The 25,044-nt window shown below is 34.7% G+C and overlaps 2 protein-coding genes and 1 non-coding gene across 7 annotated transcripts; 1 reads left to right on the top strand and 2 right to left on the bottom strand.

The window, feature by feature from the left end:
- Window positions 1-7,144: 7,144 nt before the first annotated feature.
- TRNAC-GCA (transfer RNA cysteine (anticodon GCA)) lies at window positions 7,145-7,216 on the bottom strand. Its single transcript has one exon. It is a non-coding gene; the product is annotated as a tRNA-Cys (tRNA).
- A 1,542-nt stretch (window positions 7,217-8,758) lies between these two features.
- MRE11 (DNA repair and meiosis protein (Mre11)) lies at window positions 8,759-18,635 on the top strand. Of its 5 annotated transcripts, none has more exons than XM_016792875.2 (23): window positions 8,759-8,944; window positions 9,496-9,536; window positions 9,887-10,022; window positions 10,229-10,386; window positions 10,673-10,763; window positions 11,257-11,376; window positions 11,462-11,530; window positions 11,621-11,712; window positions 11,861-11,963; window positions 12,129-12,236; window positions 12,339-12,401; window positions 12,491-12,562; window positions 12,688-12,765; window positions 12,973-13,035; window positions 13,133-13,193; window positions 14,645-14,727; window positions 15,166-15,279; window positions 15,425-15,502; window positions 15,986-16,057; window positions 16,183-16,430; window positions 17,517-17,637; window positions 17,909-18,103; window positions 18,253-18,635. In XM_016792875.2, the coding sequence occupies exons 2-23, from the start codon at window positions 9,520-9,522 to the stop codon at window positions 18,283-18,285; spliced, it is 2,175 nt and encodes a 724-aa protein (XP_016648361.2). In that variant the 5' UTR covers window positions 8,759-8,944; window positions 9,496-9,519; the 3' UTR covers window positions 18,286-18,635. The 5 variants fall into 5 exon arrangements, with proteins under 5 accessions (XP_016648361.2, XP_088904589.1, XP_008226714.2 ...); XM_089048463.1 differs by having other exon boundaries at window positions 17,508-17,637; XM_008228492.2 differs by having other exon boundaries at window positions 8,803-8,944; window positions 9,480-9,536.
- Window positions 18,636-18,821: 186 nt separating this feature from the next.
- LOC103326278 (uncharacterized) lies at window positions 18,822-23,793 on the bottom strand. Its single transcript, XM_008228491.3, has 6 exons — window positions 23,531-23,793; window positions 22,768-22,832; window positions 22,608-22,637; window positions 21,622-22,501; window positions 20,211-20,483; window positions 18,822-19,120 (listed from the first exon to the last, which is right to left on the bottom strand). Exons 1-6 carry the CDS (start codon window positions 23,579-23,581, stop codon window positions 19,052-19,054), a joined length of 1,368 nt encoding a protein of 455 aa, XP_008226713.2. The 5' UTR covers window positions 23,582-23,793; the 3' UTR covers window positions 18,822-19,051.
- Window positions 23,794-25,044: the final 1,251 nt, after the last annotated feature.

Here is a 25,044-nt window from a genome sequence, read left to right as displayed (position 1 = left end):
GGTTACTTTTTTGGCATTACCAAATGTGAAAAATGAATCTTCCATTTTCTATCAATCGAAGAATAACACAAAAAGTAATTTTCCCTCAAATCCGTTTCTCGAATCAAACAAGCCTAATTGTTTTGTTGGGTTTGTACTAATAATTGCGAGAGAGATAGGGAGTGATCTCTGGTAGTCCCCATTCGTTTACTAGCAGCACCAATATTCGAGCCTTTTGTAAGGTGGGAAACTAATTTATCATCACATGACACAGTAATACTGTAATAGGAGGGCAGATTGGGAAATTAAAGAAAGAGAGAAAGTTTGGAGTCTCTGAAATAGACACGTCATACATTTATTTATTTATAAAAAAAGGTAGGGTTGGGGAACGTGGGGGCAAAGAGTACTAGAGGGAAAAGGGCTGAGGGGCGTGGTAGCGGTCACATATAAGTTAGAAGAAGCCAGGTTCCATGCAGCTTCCTCCTTTTGTTTTTATGCTTGTCAATTATCATCAATTTTATATTAATTAGGGTGGTGATTGATGGGGCATTTACTTACCTTGGACACATTCTGAAATTCTAACCCACTCGTATCATCACATACATAAATGATATACGTAACGAATCGAAAAGGATACTGCTTGATTCTTTATATATTTCAGGCTGTGATTTGTCTGTATAGAGAAATGGAACTCTTCTTCTCCCGCTTTTCCTTTGCATTGTTATGGCATGATTTGTTTGATTATCAAAACGAGATAAAGTTTGAAAAAAATCAAGTCATAACAATATAAATAAAACTCTTACAAGATATAGATGAAAAGCTTTTACAAAGGAGATGTGAAAAGTTCTCACAAAAGAAGAGGTGAAAACTATACAAAGAATCCAAATAGTCTTTGTAACTTATTCCAAACATAAAGAAACCGTAAAAAGGATGGTGGTGGAGATCCGACGTCGAAACGTATATGGAGATCCTATGCTGAGATACTTACCGCTAATGATGGTTGGATGAAAATCATAACAAAAAGAAGACAAATAGGAAAAATTATTTGTCTCTGAAAATGGGGGAAGAGGTGAAGGGAGGAAGAAAAGAGGGGAGAGAGGGAGGAAGAACAATGGCTTCACCCCCTCCCCCATCTTTCAAAGTGAAAACGGCTCTATGGATGTTTTTTGGGAGAAAGAAAGCTATGATGTTTTGATAAAAATCACGGGCGTAACATTATAGATTAACATCCTTTTATTGTTTAAAAGAAAAAAAGCCAATTGTAAACATACATATAAATTTTTGAAAAATAAAATAAAATATAGACACACACAAATTAATTAGCAGTTAATCTCACAAAGTAATATTAGAGAGACCATATTTATAAATCACGATGACTCATGAGTATTATGAAAAGTTTTTCATTTAAAGACAACATATATCATGGAAATTATATTATGAGGACCCTACAAGTGCATCATTGGGTTAAGGTTGCAAGTCGAGACAAAAGGCTTCAGATATTCTGTATCCCGCTCCGTTTCTGTCCTCTAGTAAATAAAACTGTCCCACACATTTTTACGCTCTCTAAACAAACATTCAAGCACCACATCGATCACAATTCTGATGATAATATATTAGTTTAGAGAGAAATAATCACTTGCCGCAGTTTAATGGGGTCAACACTTAGAATTTTTTTAAGTGTGACCGCCCTATTATTATGTGATATTATTAATTTATGTATTAAAATATAGCATAAATAAATTAATACACGTGTTATAACGTGAGTTAATTAACTATTTAACTTTAGTAAATTTGACGTAGTAGACGACTAAAAAAGTAATCAAGTTGCCATTGCTAACAAAATCTTTTCGCTTTTTGATATTTTCAGGTACGAGTATGTTATCAGACATTCTCAAGTGAGATTTGTTCTTGGTACCCTTTGTTCTTGGTAAGACAAGGCCACGTAAACGGTACAAGCTAATTGTTTTAAACTTCACAATTAACATTCTTTTAATAAACGTACTGCCTCTCGTTTACGAGAAAAACTTACATATTTCATGTTTATTTCTTTTTAATTATTTGTCTCGAGAGATTGTAGAATGTATATGAAATATGGAGAGATTATATAAATTAATTTACAACTTTTTCAATAAAATACAACAGATAATTTAAAGTTATAAACTAATCTTCGGACCTCCCATCTCGTTCCACATAAACTAGCCTAGCCTATCAAGAAAAAAAATTAGCCCAACATCAGCCACCCACTCTTAAAATGGAAGCCAATCAACAACCTCTAACACACACGTTGAAGCTCCTCTTTCTTAACAAATATTTGTATGAATATAAATATATATATATATATATATATATATATATATAGAGCGGATCCGTGGCACCATAATTTTGACATAAGTTTTGACACAAGTTCTTAACCATTAGATTAACACCTTATAAATGGCTGAGATTAAATCTCACTACTATTTATTATTATCTTTTTAATAATACTTTTTACCTAAAATTACTATTATTTTAATAAACTAATTATGAAATGCATAGTTCCCTTGATTCTCTCTCCATGTCTCTTATCCATGCCCACCGTTGGCTGTATTTCTATCCCTCTTCCTCCGTGGCCACCATTGACTACATCAATCAAGAATACCAGCAACAATCAACAACCGCCATCTATATATATAGCCATTAATTTATTTTTGGTTCCGCCCTTAATCATGTCGTATAGAATTTGAGTGAATTATTGATACTATAAACTTAAAGGGTTCGTACGGTGTCTAACATTTTATTGGATTAGATAACTTACTAAATTTAAGGCATAATAAATGAATAAATTTTGTACAACTTGAAGGTAGAAGATGCGGTAGGATATCAATACCTTAGAATTTATATTATTCCTTCTAATTCCTTAAAATAAAAAATCATCAGTCATATTATATTCTCATATTATAACACGAGTGAACTGCTTATACTAAAAACTTTTTCAAATTAAGAGCCACATGCAAAATATGAGACGGTGGTGCATATAGGCATGTGAATGTAATATATGATCGACAGTGCAACCACACTCACCAATCAATAGGTCCAGTCCAAAGAAGTTTCCTTCTCTGGTTTGCTTCTTCCCTGGTGTGATATAACAAGTAGCTATAAGCTAGCAAATGAAGACACTGATTTGCCACTAGAGTATTCATAACTACGAAAGAGGGACATCACGTACATAGGCTATGTAGGTTAAGGGTACCTTATAAGGAGAGACAATAATTCTGATGCTTCTGAAAAGAATGTGGTCCAATTTAAGGACTCGATTGTTTGGTCTATATAATTAAATTTGGCTATATATCAATGTCCATATGCTTCCAATACTACAAAGGTGTCCCTAACGAGAGATTCTTCAACTGAATCTTCCTATATATAGCTTTTTTTTTAAAATCACAAATGGTCCCGAGGTTTGTCAAATTTTCACCTTCGGTCCTTTATGTTTTTGTTTTTGACAGTATTGGTCCCTTATGTTAGACCTCACACGTCAATTTGGTCCAGCCATCACGCTCTGTCAAAATTTTTCATTAGATTGCTGACGTGGATGCCACATGGATTAAACACTGCTTTAAATATTTTGAGTTTTATCTCAAATGGTCCCTAAGGTTTGCAAAATTATCACATTTGGTCCTTTATTTTTTTTTCCTAACAATATTAGTCCTTATGTTACACCTCACACATCAATTTGATCCTACCATGAGATTTTGTTAATTTTTTTTGTTAAATTATTGACATGACACATGTGTGGTGCACACGTAGCCAATGAGAAAATGTCAAGTGGATCTAAATGAAGAAATGTTTTATAAAAAATAGTTTAACATTTAAAATATTTTAAAAAAAGAGAGAAAAATTTTAAAACATACATTTTTTTTTATTCAAATCCACTTGATATGTTATTAATGGACATGTAGGCTCACATACATGTCGCGTCAAATCCGTTAGGTTTTGTTGAAAAACCCTAAATCCTTTAAAAAATAGTTTACAACATTTAAAATGTTTTTAAAAAAAAGAGAGAAAATTTTCAAAACATAATTTTTTTTAAATTCAAATCCACGTGAAATGTTATTATTGGACATGCAGGCTCCACATACATATTACGTCAAATCCGTTAGGTTATGTTGAAATTTTCATTAATTTAACAGAAATTTCAATAGAACATAACGAATTTGACGTGACATGTATATGGAGCCTACATGTCCAATAATAACATTTTACGTGGATTTGAATAAAAAAATAAATTATGTTTTGAAATTTTTCTCTTTTTGTATTAAATTTTTTCTAAAAGATTTTAAATGTTAAACTATTTTTTAAAAATATAAAGGACTAATAATATCAACCAAAAAAAAAACATAAATGACCAAAGATGATAATTCCGCAAATCTTAGGGACAATTTGTGATAAAACCCAAAATGTTTAAAACATTGTTTAATCCGCATGACGGCCACATCATCAGTCTAACAGAAAATTTTGATGAACCTTACAGGCAGTGAGGTGTAATCGAGGCGGCCCATGGGGTGTGCGAGGTGTGCTGCACAGGGCCCCCAAAATTTAGAGGCCTCCAAATTTTTCCAAGTCAACCCATTAAATTAACTAAAACATGAAAATAAAAATGAAATATTAAATATCACCCCACAACACCACATGCAAGGCACCAAAACCAAAATTGAATTAAATATTAATTATCAACAAATTCTACGACTTAGAGAGTAGAGGCCCTAATTTAATTCATTTTCCTCTTCCCAACTCTCAAGCTGCACAACCATTCTAATATTCTTTTCTCTTTCAGTAAGTCTTTCTCACTCTCCTCCATCAAAATAAAGCCATTTCTCTTCAGTACCAGTGTACCACCCTCTTCCATCAAATTTTGGATTATAAAAACCCAAGCTTTAACCCTTTCCCCAAAATCACAGTTCTTTTCTCCCTCCCTTATTCACATGAGAATTCACCAAGCATTGAAATTAAAAAATCAATTTATCAGCTCTGTGATTTGGAAGGGTGACTAAAGAAATTTTTCTGGGAAGCTCTTTCCAAATGTGTTCTTCCCGTGTCAGAAATTTTTGTTTCTATATGGATTTTTTTTTTCTGCTTATATATATAGGGTCTCGACATCCATATTTGTACAGGGCCTCCAAAATCAATGGATCGGCTCTGGGTGTAATATAAGGGACTAACAATGTCAGAAAAAAAAAACATAAAGGACCAAGGGTGATAATTTGGCAAACCTTAGGGACCATTTATGAAAAAAATCCTTATATATATAACTTCAGTTAAAGAATTTATTTAGGAGACACTCCTGTAGACCACACCACGTATTATATTTCAACTGTATTACTGTGTTGACCCAGCAGTATGTACCCTTTACAAAATTACGTCAATAAAGGTAACTTTCTGCTGTGCATGCAAACCATCCATGTCTAATATGTAATAATTTCATTGACCCAAAAAAAAAAAGTGAAACATACTTTGGCGGAACTCACGCGATGCACAGGTAATTAGGCAAATTCGTTTTTCAAGGATCAGTTTGACTAAATTGATAACACATCACTAAGTTAGTAGAAAAATTTGTATCAAACGAGAATATAACTATTTTGTTATCTCTAATTAATTATAAATTTTAATGTAGAAAAATTATCATGTGATATTCTGTGATTGATCTGGGATAGCAAAATAGTGTTATTCCTGTTGCACATAAGTGTTTCTCATAAATTAAGGACTAGTGTATAATTTATAGATAAAAAAGTATTTCACCCTAATCTCATGTAAGTCATTCTGGTTTGAGATTGTAGATATACCCTTGCGCTGGTAGTGAGAGCAGCCAATCTTCCCTTAAACTTTCGTGTGAAAAAAAAAAAAATCAGTTGCTTGTCAAACGTCATTGGTCCACATCATGGGTATATAATAGCTAAGCAAGCATCTTCTATATATTTCAAAGGTGCCAAAGTGACATTTAATAAGGGGCAGATCCCTCCAAACCCGAATTCAATTGAGAACATACAAAGGGATCAATTGAGCATAGTATGCAAGCAGATTTTACTTTTCCTGGGTTATTTTATTTATTTATTTATGATATTTTTTTATTGAGATTGACGGTAATATATTAAATTCATACACACTACACTGATAGTAGAACTCAAATCCAGAATCTTTCCTGAAGGATCTTTCCCGAAGGACCTTTCCCGAATTAAGTATACATAAGATTTTCAATTGTAGAGTGTTTATCGTTATCTGGTCATATGGAAATCAAAATCATTAATAACATAATTAACAAAATCCGGGACATTCATATTAGTATCGCATAACAATCACAAACTTAATAGAAAAGAGACTGCTTAGCTTACCAGAAAAAGAAATGAAAGAATATAAAATCCCACATGCTACTTTGAATGCGTTTTGGCTGTATCAGGCCTCATCTGCACTTGACATGAACTTGCTTGGTAGCATTCAAATGCAGCTTCCTACTAAATCTTCTACATATCTAGAGCGTTGTCTAGTATTCCGTACTACATATACATGTCTAGAACATATAAGGGAGCAAAGTTTAGGAATATATTATTTGATTGACACTACTTTTTTTCTTAATAAAAATATTATTCTTCAAAAATAACAAACATAAAATAATTTCAGTATTACGAAAATTTGCCCACCATATCTCTTCAGTTTTCTTTGAAAGAATATATGTTTGAAAACATCGATGAAATACTATTACATTAATTTTTGGGCATTTTATTATTTTTCTTAATTTATGCATTTAGTTTCATATCATAATATATTATTATGCATTTAATTTTGTTAATAAATTAGGTATAATTTTTTTAAAAATTATAGAATAAAACGGCCCAACCGGGGATCAAACCAGTGACCTCTTGATTGCAGTCAAATGCTCTATCATTGAGCTATGGACCAACCTTGTCATTAATTTTATATTTTAATAGTTTTTTTCCCATTTCAAATGAAATATTATTACATTAATTTGTGGACGTTATATTTTTTTATTTAATTTTTGCATTTAGTTTCATACCATAAGAATAAGATATTATTATGCATTTTCTCAACAACAAAAAAAAGAAAAAAAGAGAGAGGATATTATTATGCATTTAATTGTTAATAAATTAGGTAGAAAAACTAAAAAAATTATAATAGAAGGGCCCAACCGGGATCGAACCGGTGACCTCTTGATCTGCAGTCAAATGCTCTACCACTGAGCTATGGACCCATCTTGTTAATAATTTTATATTTTAATAGCTTTTTCCATTTCATTTGGCTATCAAAATAGTCATCATACCTCATTTTTTATTATATAAAAAGAAAAAGAAAAAAAAGCTGAGAAGGGTTCTCCTTTAGTAAAAAAAGAAGGAGAAATGCATAATGATGATGCTGATTATTATTATTATTATTTATTAGTATAAGTGATAGTCTAAACTACATGAGAGGAGTATTTCTCATACACACACAACTATGATGCCGTGGGAATTCGAACCTGAAACCTCTGATCTATAAACCAAGACTCTTTTCTACTGGATTAGACTCCATTGACTCATAATGATTATTTTAGAATGCAAACAACTCTCATTAAAAAAAACTAGAGAAGGTAGCTTAAGGCAAAGATGGTCATTGGACACCTAGAATAGCAAATGGGTGTCTTGTTACTTATTGTCCATCATGGGCCTAAGCTCCAACTTAAGCTGTATTGGTTCCAGAGCAGGTGCCTATTTGTTAATCTCGGTATCCAATGACCATTCTTACTTGCATTACTTGCGCGAGGAGAAAGAAAGAAGAGGGAGTCGTAAGAGCATCCACAATGATGCTCTCTATTTCTTAGCTAAAATTTGGCTAAGAATATAAGAAAGCTATTTTAGGAGCTTTCTAAAAAATTTCAGCTCCAACCATACTCCCTAATTTGGAGAGTCATAAATACTATAACTTTTTTTTTTATTGGTCCATCTCTATTAAAAAATATAATAAAAAATAGTTAGCATTAAATAAAAGTTTGAAATACTCATTAAATAAAGCATCATTAAATTATAGGGAGCCACTAGGAGTCCTTTCTCTCTCCTCAGATTTAGGAGCTCCTAGAGGACTCCCTATTTTAGGAGGTGGATAGGGAGCGTGGTTGGAGTTGTATTTTTATCATTCCTCCCTAAAATTTGTCTAAGGAGGTGGTTTAGGGAGCCCATTGTGGATGCTCTAAGAAAAAGTCTTTTATCTTAAATAACAATGCAGATGAAGTAGAAAGTTTTACAATTTTGAGAATAAATCTTGCTACCTCAACAACAAGGGATTGTAGCTTAAGTGGTTAAGAGCAGTTACCCATACATTCGAGGTCCTAGGTTTGATTTCTCCCTCCCCTAATATTGCTTGTATTAAAAAAAAAAAAAAAAACTTACTACCTCAACATTTAGAGTCTGTCTTTGATTTTTCTCTCCCCAGTATTAATTGAAAGATGTCTCAAATTAAACTCATATGAAAACGATGATGATATATATTTGCCGTGAGTTCAATACCTTTGTGGCTATATGGCGTAACTTCATTACAAGTGTACTCCATTGTCAACATATTTATGCAATTAATATCCAAAAAAACAAATTGGTTGTATATTTAAAAAAAAAAAAAACTCACTACAGAATAGGAAACAAAATAATAAATCATTCTCTACTACCCCAGCCCAGTATGTAAAAGCAAAAGTTGGACACAATTTCAATAGATTAAATTATTTTAGCACCGAAATACTTCTTTTCTTTTTCTTTTTCTTCTCGATACATGATGGTTGACCGACAAAAAAAAAAAAACGAAAAAAAAAGAAAACACCTTGCCAACGTACTTTTGTCCTCCACTCTCGTCTTTCAAAATTCCCCGCCACCGTCCCCTTTTTCCGTCGCCGAGCTTCGCTGAATCAGCTTTTGCATTCACACTCACTGTCATAGTTTACAAAACTTGAACCCAGGTAATCATCTCTCACTCTCTGTAGACTGTTTGTTTTCCGAGAAAAAGCAGGAAAATGAAAGGAATACAAGTGAAAAAAATCTCGGTGTTCGACGACAGGATTCGTTCGTTCGCTTACTTTAGTATATTGATTTTTGTTTCCATTTGTTTTTTCACACAATTTCTCAGATTGCAATTCCATTCTTATACTGACTTTTATTCCTCTTTTAGTCTTTCTGATTTTGTGCTGATAAACCCTGTTTTAGGGTTTTTGTATTTTTCTTTTTACTTACTTAACCTGATCATTTTGAATTTTCTTTTTCTATATTGGAGATTTCATGATGGTTTCAATTTTCATTCATTTTGATACTTTTAGCAAATGCGTTCCTTCAAATTGATATTTCAAAAATTTCCTTTCCATTGCCTTTTTTTCTTGTTTTTATTTTGGATTTTGATTTGAATTTGGGTGGTGGAAATAATCGCATTGGAAAAATACTAATTGTAATCGGGTAATTGCAAGATTATTGTTTGTTTTATTAGCCATAACAGTTCTGTAGTTTGCACATGTTGTAGGTTTAAATAGTTGCAACTATCAGTATGAGTGACTTATCAAGGTAACCTTTCTCTTTTTATCTTTGCACCTAGTAATGTGTTTTCTTTTTGGGGGGACTTTTGTTGAACACACCAAGTAGCTATTCTATAAAAACCATTTCTAAGACTAGTCACATACCATATTATTATGTTTACTATGAGATGCACTAGTTTGAATGTGGCGGCGGGGCATACTCCCTTTGCTAGTCACACCTCCCCTCTGAAGAAGAATCCCAAGTTTAAATTCCCCATCCCCAAATGTTGTAATTGATATAAAAAACCATAAAATAGGGAACTTTTCATTGTCAGACCTTTCATATTTGCTCAAAAAAAAGGTTTTTTTTGTTCTTATGTGTAGTGCAATAATTTTCAGGGAGGATTTTAGTAATACGCTTCGAATACTTGTTGCTACGGATTGCCATCTGGGCTATATGGAGAAGGATGAAATACGGCGGCATGATTCTTTCCAGGCATTTGATGAGATATGCTCAATAGCAGAACAAAAGAATGTAATAGCTAAGTTTTCCTTCTAGCTGTATTTGTAGTATCACACTTTGCAATAGCGGTTTGCCAGTGTGCATTGTTTCCCTTTCTTCAATTCCTTTCAATTTTGAGTCCACATTTGGACAAATACTGTATTGCAAAGCTCTATTCCTTATACTTTCTGTGAACCAAATATATTTACGAACACATTTCAAAATTTATCTACTATCAGGTGGATTTTGTGCTTCTCGGTGGTGATTTGTTCCATGAGAATAAGCCCTCAAGGTCAACTCTAGTTAAGGCCATTGAGATTCTTCGCCGTCATTGCATGAGTGATCGGCCAGTGCAGTTCCAAGTTGTTAGCGACCAGACTGTGAATTTTGCAAATACGTAATGACTCAATGCACCTTTGTTTTTTAGCTGGATTTTTTTATTGTAAATGATATGTCTAAGTTGACCTTTGGTTCCAGAACCCTATATATGCTATGAGTTGTGCAATAGGAACAAAACTTCCCTGCACAATTGAATTTAGGACTAAAAACTTCTATCTTTTTACTATAATGTGTTTTTGCATTTAGGTTTGTATCAGAAACCTCTCCCATTTGTATAAATCTTAGAGATATATTATAATACGGAATGCACCCTTCAGCTTATAACAGCATGTTTGTTCTAACAGATTTGGCCATGTAAATTATGAAGATCCTCACTTCAATGTTGGCTTGCCAGTGTTTAGTATTCATGGAAATCATGACGATCCTGCTGGAGTGGTATGTGTTCTTTCTGGTAAAATTGTGTGTGTATTTGCTTTTTACTTCCTTTTCTTTTGTGTGTTTTATATTATCAATGTCTTCTGATGAGAAATAGTATTAGAGCCATGGTTGTAAGATTATGTTGGCAATTTTTATTTTTATTATTTTATCCTATATAGCTCACTGGTCAAGTTTGTTGGTTGTAATAGGTGGGGTTCCATGGGATTCAAATTACAAGTCTCATCAGCTTTCTTTTTTAAAATAAAAGAACTTATAAGCCTAGTCAGAAAATTTAAACTCACTGTTTCTTGATATAAACTCATAGTTAGAGAGAGAGAGAGAGAGTTGGGCTGCCAATTATCTCCATCTAGAAGAATAGAGTTATTTTGTTATTCCCAGAGAAATAGCAAGGAGCCTCTCTTTGGTACACTCATGCATATATTGAAATGTGTTTGCTACAGTTGTTCTTAGTACATGCATTTGTATTTCTTAATGCTGTGACTTTTGACAGGATAATCTCTCCGCTGTTGATATTCTCTCAGCCTGCAATCTTGTAAACTATTTTGGGAAAATGGTTCTTGGGGGTTCTGGTGTTGGTCAGATCACTGTGTATCCTATCCTTATGAGGAAGGTTAGTTTAAGAAATGATAAATAGCAGGCTTGAGAGTGTTTTAGGTCTTTATGTTGCATGGATCATAATTCCATCTGAATTGCAGGGTGCAACAGCTGTGGCTCTCTATGGTCTTGGGAACATCAGAGATGAGAGACTCAATAGAATGTTTCAGGTATTTTATGTTGAGCATTTGCTTTCTGCTGTTTGCTGGCAGGCTTCAAGTGCAATCACATATATGTTAGGTATATTATTCATATTTCAGACACCACATGCTGTACAATGGATGAGACCTGAATCTCAAGAAGGGTTGCAAGTGTCAGACTGGTTCAACATTCTGGTGCTTCATCAGAACAGGTTTGTCTCAGATAGAGAGAGAGAGAGAGAGAGAGATTTGGTTTTAAACCTTATGTTGTTAATCTTCCTAATTACGAAGAGATTTGATTTTAAACCTTATGTTGTTAATATTCCTACTTATGAAGTTACCTTATAATTCTCTCTGCAGAGTGAAGACAAACCCAAAAAATGCCATAAATGAGCACTTTTTACCACGTTTTCTGGACTTTGTGGTGTGGGGGCACGAACATGAATGCCTTGTGGACCCTCAGGTGCCAATGAATATTGCTTTTTCCCATATATGCAACAAGCACATGTGTGTGCTTGTGCATACAAACTCGTGTGTGTTTGTGCGTGAGTGGTCTTTGTCTGGGTGCATATTTGGTTTCGTTGGGGAGGGTTCCTTACAGAACTGGACATGGATCTTTTTTTGACAGGAAGTTCCAGGGATGGGATTTCACATTACACAACCTGGTTCTTCAGTTGCAACATCTCTGATTGATGGAGAATCAAAGCCAAAGCATGTGCTACTTTTAGAAATTAAGGTTGCACATAAGTCAATGCTAGATGTATTTTTCCAGAAAGCAGCATCTTTTCATCCCTTTTATTTCCAAACTGTGTTGGATACTGATAGAGTTTTTATGCAGGGGAATCAATATCGTCCAACCAAGATTCCTTTGACGTCAGTGAGGCCTTTTGAGTACACAGAGGTGATGTAGTGTTTATCTCTTCATCTACATTATATTGAAGGATAACTAAGTTTATTTCAAAGACTAATAACTAAGTTTATTGAATACAGATTGTATTGAAGGACGAACCTGAAATTGATCCCAATGATCAAAATTCAATTCTTGAACACTTAGACAAAGTGGTAAGTTCAATTGGCCAGTAATATTGGACTGTTTTGCTTTCCTTTGCCTTTCTATTTTCCCTGTGTTATATCCCCTGATGCATGTGCTATATATATTTTAATAATACAGCTTTGAATTTCTATAGGTCCACTCTCTGATAGAGAAATGTAGAAAAAATGTTGTTAGCCAATCACGGCTCCAACTTCCATTAGTCCGCATAAAGGTAATATTTCCATTTTAAACTTAAGACGGATGGTGATCTTCATATCTGCATCCCCGTATCTCTCTTAGTTTTCTTCCTGTCCCTTGTCTTGCCGTTGAATTTACAAATTATTTGCATGCATATGGATCTTTTTTAAAAATAATTTTTTTCATGTGTCCTTGACCCCCTTCCAGAGTGACCATTTAACTTTTCTCATTCATTTGGCAGGTAGACTATTCTGGGTTTATGACAATAAATCCTCAAAGATTTGGACAGAAGTATGTGGGGAAGGTACTTCACTCCACTAATCCTAGATCAGTAATCTAGTGCTGATTTTTATGAGTATCACATTTGAAAAATAAATTACTGTTATTCTAATGACTTTAAGGTTGCAAACCCACAAGACATTCTTATATTTTCAAAGGCTTCAACAAAGAGCCGGAGTGAAGGTACTCACCGCACTAGTAGATTTTGACTTGGTTGATTTTTTTACTTTATACCATCTTTTCAATTCCATTAATTGATTTTCTTCATATTAACTTGATTGGTCGATTATGTAACACAATCCAAATAGTTAAATCTTAGTTTTGTCAACAGTCTAAAGTCTTTCGCTTACTAATGCTACAGTTTTGTTATGTTATATCTCAAAGCAAAGTGATGGTAATAAAATTTGATAGAACTGTAAAAAATTCTGTCCATGTTAGAGAAGTTCCATTCATATCCTGTACTCTTATTTGTACCTGATGCTAAAAAATTTCGCTTAAATTACTTACTTTCTACCTTACGAAGCTCGTTGGTTGGTCCATTACTTTATTTGTTCAGGACAACTCTTCAAAATTGTTTAAATTGGTGAAAATCTTTTGTATGGTTTTTAATTTGTGTCTAAAGGGACGAAGGGGGTGGGATGGTGGTCATTTCAAGCCTCTAAGTCGAAAAGGTGCTCAAAGTCATTGTTTCCATGCGCTCTGCCCTTTTCTTTTTATAAAACTGTGATTCTATAGATGAGACTGCTGCTACTGTGAGTTTGTGCTTGTAAGGCATCATCTAAGTACTGTTTGATGAATGTTTCTTTTGTATGATTTTTAATTTGTTTTCAAAGGGAAGAAGGGGGTGGGATGGTGGTTGTTTCAAGCCTTTAAGTCAAAAAGGTGTTCAAAGTCATTGTTTCCATGCACTCTGCTCTTTTCTTTTTAAACTGTGATTCTATAGACGAGGCTGCTGGTACTGCAAGTTTGTACGTGTAAGGCATCATCTAAGTACTGTTTGATGAATGCCTAGGTCGAATATTCAGGGAATTGGATTCCATCTGACTCAGCTTTTTTCTGACTGGTGCAAATGAAGAATCTCATCCATATAAAAGAACTAGTGTAAAGACGCCTCTCTTCCCCCCCATGGAAGAAAGTTTACATTATTAACATATTGAATAGATTTAATATTTAAATTGAAACTTAATATGATTTTGAACAGAATTTCACATTATAGGTATAAGGTGGGAGGCTATCTATTTTTTTTTTCCCCAAGTAATGTTATAATTCCGAAGAAAAGTTCAGTCAACTAAAAGAGATGGAGAAACAATTAAGTTATTAGCATTAGACTTAAATGATGATGATCAGCAGCCAATGATAGAATCATACGGAGCAATAAAATTTTCTGGTACCCGAACGTGTGGGCACCAGAGCACTCCAATTGGAGTTGGACCTTGCTATGTACTTTGTTGTTGAAGTTCAATGTTTTTTTTTTTTCGGGTTACTATGACTCTGGTGATCGTATCACTTCGATAGTAGAATATTTTACTCAGGGATTGCCTTACCATCAGAATTTTGCTGCTGATGTCCATTAAATGTTTAGCATTCATATATTTGACAGATTTGATTACGTAATTCTGATCTCTGTATTGTAGCCAAAATTGATGATTCTGAACGGCTTCGCCCAGAAGAATTAAATCAGCAAAACATAGAGGCTTTAGTTGCCGAAAACAATCTGGTATGAGCCGTCGTCTTCCTCCTTTCCTTTTCATTGCATGTATTCCATATATCATGCCATCTTGTACATCTCACCCAGTGGAACACTAGATTGTTCATATACATAATAGAGTTTGTTAGTTTCTTGCAAATAAACAGTTCCACAAGTTGCTCAGAAACACACTTTAACTGACTTCTGGCAAACATTTTCAGTGAGAAACAGAATGTGATTTGCAATAGCCACCAAATTCTTAGGCATTGTTGCAGCATGGCTCCTTTCTCTTTTTTGCTTGCATAAGCAAGGATTTAGTAATTCCCAAATATGATTTCCGTTTTGGGTTACTGGTAATATGGAAGTCATGTAACAAATATTGAAAATGATAATGGAATTACTTATAGCATGTACATTTTATTTTAAGGTTAAAAGTTAAAACCCTGATGGTGATATTTAATCGTGCAGAAAATGGAGATCCTTCCTGTCAATGATTTGGATGTTGCATTACATAATTTTGTTAGTAAGGATGACAAGATGGCTTTCTATTCTTGCCTGAAATACAATCTTGAAGAAACTCGAGTAAGTGCATTTTAAACCTAGTTTGTGTAGATCGAGTGATCTTTTCCTTTTGTTTTCAAATGATTACTTCCTGTTATGTTTAAAATTTCATATATTTATTTTCTTTTGGATTTTGCTAATGATAATCACTTTTGTAATTCTTCAGAACAAAATTTCTAAGGATCCAGACACTGTGACATTTAAAGAGCAAGATTTGGTCCTAAAAGTTGGAGAGTGCTTGCAGGCAAGAATAACTACTTTTTATATATTTTTCTATCATCAAGGTAGTGGTAAAGTAATACCTGTTCTAGTCAGAGTTTCATGGACAATTATGTTGGGTCCTTGGGGATTGTCATTGGGGTTGAAATGAGGCAGGCAGTTCCAAAATGCATAGCAGACTCAATTTAGTCTCTTGAGACCTCTTACACTAATGTCATTTAGGTCTACGGCTTTAGTTGTTAGATGTGGGAAAAACATATATACGTGATTCAAAAGGTTGGGAATTTATTGGTAATAAAAGGAACTATTTTCAATATAAAAGAAAATAAACATAAAAGTCTGGGAATTTGGGGTTTCTAGGTTCGGTAAAAGGAGTTTATAGACGAGAAGACAAACAACACATTCTTCTCTCAATCTGTTATGGCCTAAGCATCACAAGGGCAATTAAGGAGGGGTTACATCCAATTGACATTGACCATAATTTATATTATATCGTTTACACGTGCAGGAACGTGTCAAGGAAAGGTCTACTCACTCTAAGAATAATTCTCCATTCACCTCAACTGCTCCATCATGGGAGGTAATTCTGATTTTAGTCTGCTTCTGTGAATCACATCAGTTATCCCATGTGGCTTCCATTTTAGAATCTTTTGGGTTCATACATATGCCGAATATCTACATTTTAAGCTTCCGTTCTTCATGTAGGATTTCAGAAGTACAAGTGCTGCAGGAACTGCAAGTGCAGTTTCCTTCAGTGATGATGAAGATACAACACAGATGACGGGCTTAAAATCCACTTCCAGAGGCCGCAAGGGCCCATCCAAGCCGTCTTCTTCAGAAGTTGGCAAAGGTAAAACTTCTACAAGAGGAAGGGGAAGGGGTAGGGGTAGGGGCTCCAGTAACTTGAAGCAGACGACTCTCGATGCATCTCTTGGATTCCGGCAGTCTCAGAGGTTTTTCTTTTACCCAAGTTTGAGGAAATGTTTAATCAATTGAGAGGCCCCTTCATTTTAAAATGTTAATTATAAATAAAATTCAGAATTATTTACACTAACACCCCCTTGAGGTTTTTCGTGTTTTCACATACTCCCTAAGGTCCTATAAATTACACAAACACTCCCTTCGTTTCAAAATGGTTTCACATAAGTCCATAAATTCAAAAAAACCTAAAAATTGATGTAAAAGGACTTCTGCAAATACTAAAATACCCTTCATGGTATTAGAATATTAATTCCTACTCATTATTACAACAAAAAATAAAAATAAAGAAAAATATCCTACAAATCAGATGCATCATACACATCCCACACCAAGAAAAAAAATGCTTCATCTCCTCCAGATCTTCTCAATCTCTTAGAAGATGCAGAGATAAATGAGATGGAGGCGTCCTTTTTTTATTTTTATAATAAAAGTAAAAAATATCCTAATACCATGAAGGGTACTTAGTATTTGCAGAAGTCCTTTTACATCCATTTTTAGTTTTATTATTATTATTATTATTTTATTATTATTTTTAAAATTTTAAATTTAAGGAGTTATGTGAAACCATTTTGAAACCTGAGGGGGTGTTTATGTAATTTATAGGACCTCAGGGTGTTATGTGAAAACACGAAAAACCTCAGGGGGGTTGTTAGTGTAAATAACTCACAAAATTCATTAGCTTTATAGGTGTAAGCAAGAAACATATGTAGGAACAAATTAGCAGTAAAATCTGATCCTCCCACCTTTCTCTGTCTTGTCTCTGTCTCTGCGTGTGTGAGTTGTGGTATGTGTTTTTATTCTCACTGGTTTTCAACATTAATATCTAGCACAAAAAGCAAGTAGAAAACAAAAAGAAGCAGTTGAGATGAAAAAGAACTAATATCAAATCCCGAGAACACACCTAATGCCCTCTTCTTACTAAGAAATCAACTCTGGTTGAAGACTTGAGTTAGAGGAGTATTCTAAGTAGTTAACTGCATGCAGTAGAAGTCTGCTAATATGTAGAAACATTCATGTTCCCACGTAGTCAAGTGTCTTACCTAATATAGTTACTGCAGATCTGCATCAGTTGCTGCAACTGCTGCTGTCCGAAGTATTGCCGATAATGGGGATGATGTGGATTCTCCTTCAAGTGAAGAGTCAGGGAAATTTGGAAATGATGAGGTGGATAACAGTTCGGTATGGATTACCTTCCTGCTAAACTGGATTTTGCCATTAAATCAGTGGTAGCTAAAGAAAAGTTGAACATGCTGTTCTTTTCTATGTTATACTGCCAATTCACTGTGTGGAACAGTCTGATTCATATGATGTTTTCCAAGTCCAGCAGCATACTACCCCCTTTTGCCTTGAGTCAGCCATTATATCTTTTTGCACGTACACGTTCCATCAACAGAATCAATGTGGTTTATAATATTCTTTTGATAAGACAATGTTGTTTCTATTATTGAAGGAAAATGATGAAAGTCTTCAGAGTAGAGGACGGAAAAGGGCTGCTCCAAGGGGGAGAGGTAGAGGCTCTACACAACCCTCTAAGCGTGGAAAGAAATCTGATAACTCTGCAATTAACCGAATGTTTATGAACAAAGATGATGAAGATGACGATGAAGAGGATCTGGCGAAGAGATTTAATAAACCTCTGCCTCGGGTTGTTCTTTGTTCTATTTATTTACCTGTATTCCTAAAAATCAATGTGAAATATACTACTGCCAGTTTGGGTAGTTCAGAACAATTCTAGTTTTTATTCTTGTGAGATTTGTAACTGGTCCTGACTTTTTCCTTCTTCCTGTTTTGTAGGTCACAAGAAACTATGGCAATCTAAGAAGGTAACAATGAATCAAGTTAACCCGTTGCAAGGTAGGCCAACTTGATGTCCTGTTCTCTACCTCATGTACCTCCATTCTGGTGCATAATGACATACACAAAGTCGTAGGAGCTAAATAGTACTGAGCTGGGACGAAGACAATCCTTTAATAGAAGCTTATGCTTGAAGTCTACGGTCAAGCAGTTTGACCATGTTCCTAGCGGTGAGGTGCAGTTCTAGAATGTAATTTGATTGTTGGAAGAGTGGATGCCCACTTCCTGTTGATCTTGTGACTATACTAATTGGGTTTGAGTGATACATGATGTGCGGCAGCTTAAAACATTTTGGGGTATTGAAGTTACCATAATTTTTTTCAGCAGGTTTCCGAAATTAGGGTTCTTAAGTAAGTTCTGATGGAAATCATTTAATTGCTAAATTTGTTTATCTGTCAATACTCTTTCAATAATACGCTTGTGGTTAGTGCCATTCACCCAAAAAAAAAAAAAAAAAAAAAAAAAATCACCAGGGGGCAAAAATATTGAACACCTCAAAACTCTGCGCATAAGAAAACCAATATCGGCTATCAGAAGGAATTTCATAGAAACACTGAAGGATTCTCCCAGTGAGAGAAATTGTCTACAAAGTTTAATTCCATAAGAACCAAAACGTACAGCCAAAATCTTGAAAAATAAGTGGGGGCAAAACTTTGTTTCACTCTATGTTTCCTCCAGTGTTAGAAATGATGTTAGATTTAACGCTATACATACAGGTCCGTTAGGCTGCACTGGTCTCTCATCTGAAATGGGGCCTCTTGGGAACTTCCTTCAAGCTTACCAAAGGGCTCTGACCACTGAATTTTTCCTGCTCAAAAGAAGGTCAACATCAGATTTTAAGTGAAAATGTCTTAAAATTAGTACAGAATCCCCTAACAGAATTATGAACCTGCAATTCATCAGCAATACACTGAGATACTAATGGGACATCATATTGTGATTACGGAACATAAATATAATTAGAGAAATCTACTGCCCAAGACATGATGCTCAATCTACATTGTAGCACATACAAAAGTCCAATGAGGTTTGTCCTACTGAAAATAAATAGTAAGGATAGTACATATAGAGAGGACGAAACTGTGGATACTTCCATGTTGGGAAGGAGTTGGACCTTCAAAACCTGGCTTTGGAATCTCTAAGGTATTGGAAAGAGATTGTTTAGTATCAAGTACCCATCAGTTCTAAAACTTGTTTTGCTACTTTCAAGTTGGGAAGAAAGGCGGGATAGAAATAGTTTTCTCAATCTTCTCAAAAGCTACAATATCTATCCTTCAATCCCATTAAAAGGAACTAAAATGAGAGACCCCAAACACTAACTGTCTACACCACCACTTCAACCTCCACTAACTTCATCTTCTTTTGCAAACACCTAAGAGTCCTAAGCTAGACAAGGTTAGCCCTAATGAAATGTATAGTTTCAGCTGTAGATCCCTCCACTCCGGCACAACACTTAATGTCAGAAACACTGCCTCATCTGACATACCACTTAACATCTTCATTGGCCAATTAAACCTAGGACATGAAAGAATAATCTTTTTAACTCTTATTTTTATTAGAAATTGTCTTAAGGAAAGAGAGTTTCAATGAGATATGTTTCCCTATATTAGTGCATTAGCATCCTGTTAGGCTACTCATCATCGGAATTCTCTCAGCAGTTCAACACCTTTCTATATGCTACTTACTGTCAAATCAATGTTGACAAATCAATTACTTGCCATACTAGCTTATCTCCTTGGAGAGCTGAAAATCGATTTATTTTTTGAACACTAAAAGTCAAAAGAGTTGCTTTTACTCTGCTGGCTTTATGTACAGAGAAAGATGAAATTTTTTTTCCTTTTCGACAAAGGAAAAAAGATAACAAGGAACCAATCAATTGACTATTAACTTATATGTACCTTTCCAGCCAGTCCTGTTCTGTCATTCCTTTGCAAAATGCTCTCTTTAGTCCCCTTCGGACTCCAAACCATGGTTACAGCAGTAATGTCTTTGCTATTGCCTTTCTGACTCCCAACGATCCTCCTTTTCACATTCTCTTTTCCAGAGGCAGCCAATCTGTTAGATCTACCAACTACTGCTTTCTCCTTAGATTTTACAGTAGTAGTAATTGATTTCTTTTCATGAACTCCAACTGGTTCCAAAGGTTTCCTTCTGAAAGTCTGATATTGAACCTACACAATCAGTATGATTCATGTTAATATTAATCTTGTGGTCCATCACTACATATTATGAAGCAAGATCAAAATCAGTAGGAATTACAAATAAATTGCAACTGAACCATGAGCAAATATAGGGGCCCTAAAAATGCTCTTCTGAAGCTTTTTTTTGGGGGGGGTGGTTGTTTGGGGTGTGTGTGTACGTGTGTGGGTGGGAGAGGGGAGGAGATTGGGTTTAATAACATCACTCAGTTTAGAAAACTATATTACTCCTTTTTTTTTTGTTCTGCCAGTATCTAGATTACACAAACTTGAACACCAGTATTAATAAGAAAACCTTGAACAGCAGTTAATTTCAGCAGTCAAAGTCAATATATGAGTAACCAACAATCAATTAAGGATCACCCTTGAATAACCTTGCAGCCAAACAAAACCAAGAGAGTAGCTTTGACGAGGATATTTTGAACACCCACAACCAAATTGAGACTTGTGCTAAAACACCAAGAACAAAAAGCAACAAGATCTGATTGCAAGGGAGAATGAATTTCTTGTGAGGACCATGATTGGAAAGACAGAAAGAATAAAATATTTTTGACAATTAGTGAAGATGTCGAAGACGATAATGCATAAACCAAGCATATGACAGTAAAAGATGACAAATGACAATGAAACCAACAAGAGAAACAATGAACCCAAAAAAGGAAAAAGAAACCCTCTAGAGAACAAAATGAAAAGATGTGGTGAAGCCATTAAACAAATCTCTTTAAAAAGACCACATCTCAGAACCGATGCTTTGATAGCATGCTGAGAAAATAGGGAGAGAATGAGATACATTAATCTCAGCCCTAGAAGAGTTTAGATAGATTGCAGTCCTGGACTTAATGGGAAACTGAACAACAACCTAATCAATAAGTTTAGGAAACCAGATCACACACCTATTAACTAAATATTCTAATAGACCTAGAAGCTAAGCTATAATATACTTCTATGCTCCAACATGTATAGTAAGGTTATTTAGACTAGTCTCTTACACAAGTGGGAACCTATTTCCGATATCTGTACGTCATCTTTAAGCGAACCATGGCTTAGAATTTTTCAACTTAAGAAAACACGAAAATCTTCAGTCTGTGTTTCAGATTAGTACATCTCACACCTTTGGTTTTGCAGCTTCCAGGTGGACTGGCTTTGCAACATTAGGTACCATTCTGTACTTTGTAGTCCCTCGATCAATCTTATGAGTTGTCTTGGATACTCTAGAAGATTTTATTCTGTTACTGGATGCATGAGTCATTCTTGCCACATTTCTGCTATCTGGGGTTCTTTCTTTGTACTGTATTGACGTAGATGTTGAGGTCCTGCCATCATTACAAGGATTTGAAGATGATCCCACACTAGACTTGCTGGATGAAGATTTATGGCCTCTTGATTGCCTTCTATCACCATTAATCTCCACTCTGGATGCTGGCCTTGTAACACCGCTTTTCCTCAGACGAGCCTTTATGACTGACAATAGCCCATTTGCTTGACTCAACGCCTGATTTGATTTCTCCGTAAACTTCTGTTGTTTCTGCTGGTCACTCTCAGATGTAATGGTGCTTGTTGTACTGCTTTCATCTGCCCTGTTTGTCATAGAATTCAGAGTACATGTTGGATCCTCACAAGAAGATATTGGCTTAGAGCAATTGGGTATGGGATTTCCAAAGAAACTGCTTTTACAAACTGAACTTGATTTGGAACTCGATGTTCCTTTCAAATGTATAAAGCTTGATTTGGGTTTCATCTCATCACTGGACCCTGAATTCCCGCAGGAAGATGTCCCACTCAGAACTTTTTCCGCGTTCCGCTTATCTAATGAAAAATCCTGGTTGTCCCCTATCCATTTCTTGTTTACAAAGTCTTTGCCTCTTGACTTAGAGACAGAAGAGGGAAGTTTTGGCGAAGATGGTCCCTCTAAGTCATAGTTTAAGGCCATAATATCCTCACCGGAATTGGAAAATGCAGCCTTCAACTGGCGAGAAGAGCATTGGTGGAACCTAATAATTCATCAAATTACTATAACTCAGCATCCGTATTCAAAGACATGAATTCCAAAGCCAAAATAGAGAAGACCGCATAATCAAAGGGGCGAAGGATACTTACAGGTGGCTTCTGTAAAACCACTCATCATCACTGCAATATATTCAAAAAAGAAGAATTAAAATTGGCATGGCATACATAACTTATAAATTATAAGATCCTGGAAACCATTTCTTTCGTTAAAAAAGAAAAAAATGTGTGGGCTGGGTATACTAGAACCTACATATGTTGGTTGTTTGAGTTGGATTCTAATGTAAGATCCACCCACATAGGAGCTTCAATTTCTTCCTGTATCAATCAGAAAAAAGAAGAAGTAAATATCAAGTAAACTCGAGGCCCAGAAAAATTGCAAGAAATTGAAGAGATTGCAATTTAATCTTGATTCTTGACATAATAATGGGGTTTTATAAAGATTTAAAACGCTAAATCCTTTTCTATTCCACATTTGTAAACAGAGAACCAGAACGAAATCAACTCCGAATTGATAGCCGAGCATAGATGCAGAAAGAAAACTATGAATAGGTAAATCAAAGCAAGCATAATCAGAAGATGCACTTTCAGAGTTGATTAAGATAACTTGCTAGCAAAATGCAGAATAAGAAATAGATATAGAAGGGTAAACATGAACACTAATAAAGAATGCAACATCCAATATGAAAACTTGGAAATAAATAAGTAAATACTAAAGCCCAAAAAAAATCCAAAAATCCAAAATCCCAGAAAATGAAAACAATGGTAAACTCAAATGAACCCAGAAATGACACTAAAGATACCATATTCATATTAGAACCCCAAGAAGAGGACCAACATTTCAAACAAATCAGATTACTGAATTCAATAAATCCAAGATCATTTGGGATGAAAAATTAAACAAAGACAAATAAAACCTAAGCTTACAAACACAAGAACCCAAATTCCTAAACCAGAAAAACCCTTAACACCGACAGAGAAGAAGAGAACAAGTTCAAGAAAGATGAAATCTTTACCAGAAAAGCCCAGTGATCATTGCTTTTCTTCAAAACCATATTCTTTGTCATCTTCAACCTCCTTGTGTCACGCTAAGAAAGCTCCAAATGGCTCAGACGAATGGGCTTCTATCATCAATCCTCCATCTTCTTCTATTGGCTATTTGGGAAGGAACTGTAGGACGTTTCAGCTTTCACGGCTGCGAACCCAACGACGTCGTTTCTGGATGGACGGCTGAGATTAATCAACAGAGCCCGGGATGGGAAATATTCTGTGTTGTTCTGAATGGAGATGGCGAGCTCAATCCTTTTGACCGTTGGCGTGATTCAAATTTGATCCAGAAAAAAAAAAATATATATATATAATAATAATAATAATTTTCTTGTTATTACCGAATGGTCATATTTGTCTCTGACAGGCAAGTCTCAAAATCACACGTTTGTTTGTTGGACAGTTGGGATGGAAAATTAAGAAAAACTATTGGGCCTTTCTCATACAAGACAAAGCCCAATGATTGGCCGAATTGATGTCCACTTCTAATTATCGTATTATTTGATGCAGCTTTTAAAGAAGTCACTTATGTCGTATTTTAAAATAAGAAGTTGTAAAGTAAAGGATCTCTATATTTAGTAAATAATATTTTTAAAGTGCTCTTAGTATAAAAAACAGTGTCAAAATCGTTTGGTAAATTTTAATATAAAATTGTTGCAAATGTGAATAATAATTAAAATAGACATGATATTGAAAGTGTTATGCGCTAATCATGTGGTAGTAATAGTGGTGGTGGTGGTGAAAGAGATGGAGGTGAATGTGAAGGTGATAGTGAAAGAGGTGGTGGTAGAGGTGGTTTATAGAAGGTGGTCTCAATATTGCCACCGAAACAAAACTTTTTAACTACCAAAGGTTCGGAACAATACGTAATGCATTTTGTGGGATTTTTTTATGCACGCATGCTTTGTTTGGAGGACCGGCTTGCTATTACTATTCCAATTAAATTGGACTAGTCTCTCGGCTGATGTGTGGTGTACTAATAAGGATTGTGGACTAAAGTAGTCTAATGTAGGGGTGGGCATCAGGACCAGAAAATTGGAACAACAAATCGGATTGGATGAAAAAAATTAGTTGACTGAAAAAGTCAACAAATCAGCACTGAACTGGTTAACTCTAATGCTACATTTTTAATCTCATAACTAATATTTCCCCAAGCCTAACTTCAAAACTTCTCTCTTTTTTAGGCCCAATATCTCTCTTTGTATGAAATTTGATCATTTATTAATTTTCAAGTTCAAAAAATTAAATTTTAGTTTGAATTTTGTATTAAAAAAAGTTTCCAGAAAAAAAAAAAAATCCGGTCCAAAATTGGTTCAAATTGGACTAGCTGGTTAAAAAAAAATCACTAAAATCGGACCGAATCAGATAGATTAAATAGTATCGATTTCAGTTCTAGTTTGAGGTGAAAATCAGACCACGCCCACCCCCAGTATAATGTAATAAGGCCCAATTGTCTCTAAACTGAAGCTTTTTAAAATTCGTT

Source organism: Prunus mume, linkage group LG3 (assembly GCF_029339155.1).
Source record: "Prunus mume cultivar Tortuosa linkage group LG3, ASM2933915v1, whole genome shotgun sequence".
NCBI classification, from domain to species: domain Eukaryota; kingdom Viridiplantae; phylum Streptophyta; class Magnoliopsida; order Rosales; family Rosaceae; genus Prunus; species Prunus mume.
This window is presented reverse-complemented; position numbering and strand designations above follow the sequence as displayed.

Coding starts and splice junctions, on each gene's coding strand:
- LOC103326278 (XM_008228491.3), bottom strand. CDS start 23,581: ATGACAAAGAATATGGTTTTGAAGAAAAGCAATGATCACTGGGCTTTT. Junction 20,484..21,621: donor TGGAAGCTGCAAAACCAAAG/GTGTGAGATGTA, acceptor CTGATTGTGTAG/GTTCAATATCAGACTTTCAG. Junction 19,121..20,210: donor GAACAGGACTGGCTGGAAAG/GTACATATAAGT, acceptor TCTTTTGAGCAG/GAAAAATTCAGTGGTCAGAG.
- MRE11 (XM_089048463.1), top strand. Junction 12,563..12,687: donor TTGAACACTTAGACAAAGTG/GTAAGTTCAATT, acceptor GAATTTCTATAG/GTCCACTCTCTGATAGAGAA. Junction 16,431..17,507: donor GGATTCCGGCAGTCTCAGAG/GTTTTTCTTTTA, acceptor TACCTAATATAG/TTACTGCAGATCTGCATCAG.